This window comes from Nematolebias whitei, chromosome 12, assembly GCF_014905685.2.
Source record: "Nematolebias whitei isolate Nwh7 chromosome 12, NemWhi1, whole genome shotgun sequence".
NCBI classification, from domain to species: domain Eukaryota; kingdom Metazoa; phylum Chordata; class Actinopteri; order Cyprinodontiformes; family Rivulidae; genus Nematolebias; species Nematolebias whitei.
In genome coordinates this window covers 47559652-47565918 of record NC_056509.1, presented here as the reverse complement: position 1 = coordinate 47565918, position 6267 = coordinate 47559652, and the positions used below count along the sequence as shown (strand labels likewise).

The following is a 6267-nucleotide window of genomic DNA, read 5'->3' as shown; positions in this document are numbered from 1 at the left end:
GGAGACCTGTCCAGGTGTCCATATGATGGACTGGAGACCTGTCCAGGGTGTCCCTCACCTCTTGCACAGTGGACATGGACACCAGTGGTCCCTGCGACCTGAAAAGGGAGAAGCGGGTAAAGATGATGGACGGATAGTAATAGTACAAAGTAATACTAGTTACTACAATAACCACAGTCTTACAGAAAGTACTGTACAAACGTCATGTATGGCAGTACATGTTACATGTAATACTGGTAAAGACTCTGTCAGTAATACTGTTACCAGTGCCTGTAGTGACCGTCTTGCAGGAAACACCACAGACGTGCATTAATAGTAAAAGACAAGCCGTCTCTTACAATGTATGTAAATATTTGTACTGTGATCACAGAATGCAGTTACATTATCGCTGCACGATGGTACGTCTACGTGTGTGACCGGCTGCATCTGTCAGTCGTCCTCACAGGTGCAGCTGCACGAGCGGTGCAAGACAAACCTGACCGTGGCCTTTAAGGGACTTTCATTTAGTCCGGCATGGAGGTGCACGGTCGTGACTCGCCTTAACTCTAAATGTTGGTGCCACACAAGCTCCGTTCCTGCATCTTATCTTACCTGCGACGAGAGTAAAAATAGATCATGTGCTGGAGACGACCTGCTGAACGTGAACATGGGAGGTCCCAAATGAACCAGACCCGCCCGGTCGCATTTCTTTCTTAGAGGCCGTTTTATTTTTCTTCCTCCTGTTTAACAGAAAATAAAGTGCTTATTGTTCATCCCCATGAGTTATTCTTCAGTACCTCCTGAGCAAACGTCACATTTTAAATAACTCAGCTTGTCTGAAGATTATTTCTGTTTTTATTGTTTGAAGATGCACCGTGAGTTCAGAACAACTCAAACGCAGCATCAGTTTTAGTCGAACCATGCCACTCTTTAAAACCAACAAGGCCTTTAAACTTAAGATTCTTTTGTTTGAACCAGCATCCATCAGCAGAAACGAGCCTCGTCTCCATCCAGCTGTGTGTCCCTGAAGAACGACTGGTCCATGGACACGATCGCCGTGCTCAAAGATGGACACCTGCCTGAAGACAATGGGTGAGGACGTTAACTCTTGACTCTACTTTTCTCTTTCAATGACAAGTTGCACTGCACTAAAACCATGGATATACGGTGCGATCCGATGTGGTGATATCTCCGTATTCTTCACATATACGTACAATTTCCGGGAAATTCCGTATCGCATCCCCGGCAGATTCAGTTTTCGGATATCCCCGTATACGGACACAAATGGATCCTAAAAAAATCCCAAAATCCGGATACTTATCTGCGGCAGATCCCGAAAATATGTGACTCTGTTATCCCTCGGGATTCCAGCTTTAGATCTCTTTGCATTCTTGCCGCATCTTTGACGTATGGTTGGTTTCAGATTCATGCATATACGTGACAGATGTCTGTCGGATATTTACAGATTTTTATCTGCGAAGGATCCTGAAGTATGCGATCCCTCGGAGTTCCAGCTTTAGATCTCTTTGCATTCTTGCCGCATTTTTGACGTATGGTTGGTTTCAGATTCATGCCTATACGTGACAGATGTCTGTCGGATATTTACAGATGTTTATCTGCGAAGGATCCTGAAAAATGTGTGTATGTGATCCCTCGGAGTTCCAGCTTCAGATCTCGTTGCATACTTGCTGCATTTTTGACGTATGGTTGCTTTAGATTCATGCATATACGTGACAGATGTCTGTCGGATATTTACAGATGTTTATCTGCGAAGGATCCTGAAGTATGCGATCCCTCGGAGTTCCAGCTTCAGATCCTTTTGCATACTTGCCGCATCTTTGGCGTATTACGTGGCAGATGTCAGTCGGATATTTACAGATTTTTCATTTATGCAAATTTGGGAATCTGATATACTCTGCCTGTAAATACAGGTTTGGCATGTAGGTAAGCCTTCAAGTAAAATAACTATATCTTAACATGTTTCCAATGGTTAGTTGTTGTTTTTTTGTCTTGCACTCCATTTAGTTTTTATTTGTAATACGTGAAGTGCTTTATATAACTATTTAAATCTGCTATAGGCTACAAATAGTTGGCTTCTAAGATCTTTAACATTTTAAGATCACCCAGTTTTTTACATCAAAATTAATGAGTCTTTAATTTTGGTTTATGTACCATCATCATGATGTACAAATCACAAGCTGGACCAGTAAGCACATTACCATTTCAATAAGAACTATGAAAAATCAGTATAATAAACAGTTTATGAAGCAGTCTAGTAAATACACAGTGGTTTGTATCTTCATAACACATACTAATGCAAACATATCATAGACATGAAAACACTGACCATGACTTTCTTAAAGATTTTCTTTTTTTATTAAAACACACACACACACACACACAAAAAAAACCCCTACGGTTTCATTTGTAAAAAATACAACCTACGGTTTCATTTGTAAAAAAAAATAGTTGTTGGTGCCTCTTGGAGGCTGCCTCAGGCTGCATTTCCCACTGGGCACTCTGCAATGTAGCCATCCATTCTGCAGGGCTTTGTTTGAAGCTCAGCAAGTTTGTACTGGCATCTGTCTAAAATGTCCTAGTTTTGCTGCTCTCCCATTCAGGTGGATAAACTTTCCATGTGTCTTTGTCTTCGTGTCGGTCTCGTACTCATAGGCATGTTGGCACCCCCTCATTCTTCATCATTTAAAATGGAGCGACCAACAGACCGCCGTGAATTCAAAAGCTTCAACAGAAAACACAGAAAACACAAGGTCAATAAGAGCACTTTTTAAAATGTAATCATAACAAAAAGCAAATGCATCCATATCTCAATTCTTAGATTCTCAAACAAAAAGTTTACGGATGTTCCAAAAACCTTTTTTTTAATCTTCCCATATTGAATATTTTTAGTAACTCATATCTACCAATAGATGGCGCTTTAACACATCTTTACACGAGGACCCAGAATTTAATTAAAAGTTTTACTTCTTCTGCATTGCCAGAAACTATAGTTTCACACATCTACAATGATGTAATGTGAGACTAAAGCAAATCAGATATATTTTGCATTCTAATTCTAATTCTGTTTCCTCTAGGATTTATTTTTATTTTTAGCTAGTTTAGTTTTAGCTTAACCTCAGTGCTAACAATGGCTCTTAGCTTGGTAGCCATTGGGGGTCCTCCCCCAGAAAATTTTGAATAAAATAGATGCCATTTCCTGCATTCTGGTGTATTTAACATCTAGTTTTACCTACATATGTAAACTATTCAATAAGTATTTTAGAGTTAATGGCAGAACAAGAAGTACCCTGAGACAAACATGCAGCATTAACACAGTGTGAACATTATTCAAGAATTGTTTCTATAAGAACATTATCAAATATTTTATGTGAACGTAAGATACTAGCAATAACAGCATTGTAAGAGGGGGACAGTTGAACCCGGAGGCCTCCACCTCTGTTTAATGATGGACGGTTTCTTTTCACAAAGATGGCCTCCTTCTCTCCTCTCTCAGACCATCGTTCCTCTCTATCAAGGAGGAACGATGACTGAGTTTGTCTCAGCTCCTCAGACTGAAGAAATCTTTTTGATACAAAGAAGAATCTGTCCAGAGGAATTAATTTATTGAGCCTGCATCAGGACAATAATCTGTAAAGCTTTAGTATATTTGATAAGGAAAACTCATTTTGACTTAACCAATTAATATATTTTCAATGGCAAAATATGCAGGCTTATTTCATATTACTTTCATTGCAGGCTTTCTGTATTTATTGTCTTACTTTTAATGATAAAAATATAACGAGTCACTACTGTCGTTTAGAAAGTGTTTATATTGGAACTAATACTTGTTCACACACAGTTACAACAGCTCACCTGTTCCTTTATACTGACAGGAACAATCCCCTCATCACTACTGGCTCTGCTCCTGACACAATCACATTTTAAAAATTGTCATAACTCAGAACAAATCTCCCCTTTTTACAAAGCCTTATGATCAATTCAGGCCAGTTTCATTAACGGGTTGAATCATTTAACATCTCAAGACACTTTTCATATACAGCAGGTCTTCACCAGACTCATACTCTTCATTATATAATTATAATAATATTCAGTCAATGAGTACTCTTACCTGCCCACTCTGTGCTGCGTGATGTGGAGCTGCATCTTGGGTGCTACAAGACAAAGATTCAGTTATGTGGCGTTGCATTATAATATTATTTAAATTATATAACAGTATGTTAAGTCACAATGCCACACACCAACAGTTCATTGACTTGATAACTTGAACGGTGTTTTGCAGGAAAATCCAGGAAAGTATTCTAAGTTGATTTGTAGTTCTAAACATATTTAGTGGTCATTTTTTGTCCAACATTGATTACTTCCAGCCTAGATCACAATTATATTAGCAAATATCCAAATATGTAACTTAGACAATGACATCATAAAACAGCTTTTAGAAAAGCAAATAGACACCTCTCACTGAGGAGTTGCCCAACAGTGGTCAGCAGCCACTGGTTATAGATGTCTCCCATTCCCCCTGTATGAGTGTCCATTTTATTCTGCTCAGTACAACTTTTCAAACAGCCTCAACTTGACGTGACGCTGACAACGCCATGTTGTAAAAGGTCGAGTAACACACCGGTAAAACTACATATTTTACGCTCTAACCACATGCTTGGTCAAAAATAATTAGAACTAAATATGTGAAGCAGCAACTTACTGAAAATCGTAGAGCCGCTTGGCTTTGAATCAAACACGTCGCGTTATCCGAGAAGGACCTCGTTTGTGTTATCCCGCCAATGTAATACCGGAAGTGTCTTCTTCTTCTTCAGTTAAACGGCTGTTGGAAAACGGTGCATTACCGCCACCAACCTGTAAGGAGTTTGGCGACGTGGACAATTTAATTTACAGTTAAGACTCAAAAGGGTTTACTTGTGTGTTTTATCTGTAAATTAAATTGTTTCATGGACTTTATTTTTTCATTTAAATAGCCTGCATCACACTTTCAAGAGACGTTTACCTAACAGAATAAATGAAAAGAAGAAAATGGACAACCATATGTTTATATTGTTGAGGTTTGTAAAGTCAGTAAAATTAAATATTTTATCATTATTGATGAAAAGTTGACATGAAAACCTCACATAAACTAAGAATAAAAAATAGCTAAATCTGTTGAATTGCTGTACAAAAAAAAACAATATAGGATGTCACAGTGAGCTCATCCATGAAGTCATTTGCTAATCTGAAGAAGTTCCAATCTGTAGTTGTCCAATCTGTAGTTGTTGGCTCTATTTTATATTTAAAGTATATGATTACAATTATAAATACCATTAGACTAAATGTGATTCCACATGTGATTATCATTGCCATCTTAAATGATCTTACAATTTTCTTACTTCTTTTGTTTGTTTTTAGGTCGTATGTGACCCATCACATCAAAATGAGGATTAAGTCAAATTTGGTCAAAATGAGCCCATTACATCTTCAGATTTGTGGCTTTCAAAGCTATATTTTGATACTGGATCATTCTGATATCATAAGGGGATTCAGAGATATGACTTAATTTGGCTTGTTGGTTACAATAATACATTAGGCTATTATTTGGTCTGAAACCTAATTGTTTAAAATTTTAATAAGAATAAAAAAAAAAATTAGGCTTTTTTTTTTTTTAGACAATTCAATCAAATGTTACACTGATAGAACATTTATTTGTTATATTTTGATAAAACGCAATTTTTGCAAATATTTTACTCAAAACACTTTTAATCCTCACTTCGATGTGATGGGTCACATATTACCTTTTATTGTACTTATATTAAATGAACAGTTTATAAAGTAGTTTAGTGAATCAGGTGTTTTACACCTAACTGCACATTAATATCATATACATAGAAAACAAAGAATTTGTTAAAAGATTTTTATTAACACACACACAAAAAAAAACTTCACTTCAAATACGTTTTGTCTATGCCTCTTGGAGGCTGACTCATGCTGCATACGCCACTGGCCACCCTACGATGTACCATTCTGCTCGACTTTTGTTGCAGCTTGGCAAGTTGGCATTGGCACCTATTCAAAATGTCTGTGAGCTTTGTTGCCCTCCATTCAGGTGGAGACACTTTCCACGTTTGGCCGTTTTCACTGTCTGTCTCTTCATCGCTCATCAGACATGCAGACGCCCCTTCAAGATATTTGAACTCCTCGTCGGTCAGAATACAGCGTGCAACGGATCGTCGTGAATTTAAGAGCTTAAACAGAAAAGACAAAACATTTGTTATTACTTGTTTT

The 6267-nt window shown here is 37.7% G+C and overlaps 1 protein-coding gene and 1 long non-coding RNA gene across 3 annotated transcripts in view; one reads left to right on the top strand and one right to left on the bottom strand.

Moving 5' to 3' along the window:
* Positions 1-2427: 2427 nt before the first annotated feature.
* On the bottom strand, positions 2428-4797 carry LOC119418692. 2 transcript variants are annotated; one of them, XR_005187212.1, is made up of 4 exons: positions 4700-4797; positions 4109-4151; positions 3853-3904; positions 2428-2722 (listed from the first exon to the last, which is right to left on the bottom strand). It is a non-coding gene; the product is annotated as an uncharacterized LOC119418692 (long non-coding RNA). The 2 variants fall into 2 exon arrangements; XR_005187213.1 differs by lacking the exon at positions 3853-3904.
* Positions 4798-5996: 1199 nt separating this feature from the next.
* The window catches only part of LOC119417974 (cleavage and polyadenylation specificity factor subunit 3-like), a 2233-nt gene continuing 1962 nt past the window's right edge, over positions 5997-6267 (top strand). The window contains exon 1 of the mRNA XM_037685221.1: positions 5997-6030. Coding sequence (XP_037541149.1) covers positions 5997-6030 — 34 coding nt within the window. The remainder of the gene's footprint in view (positions 6031-6267) is intronic.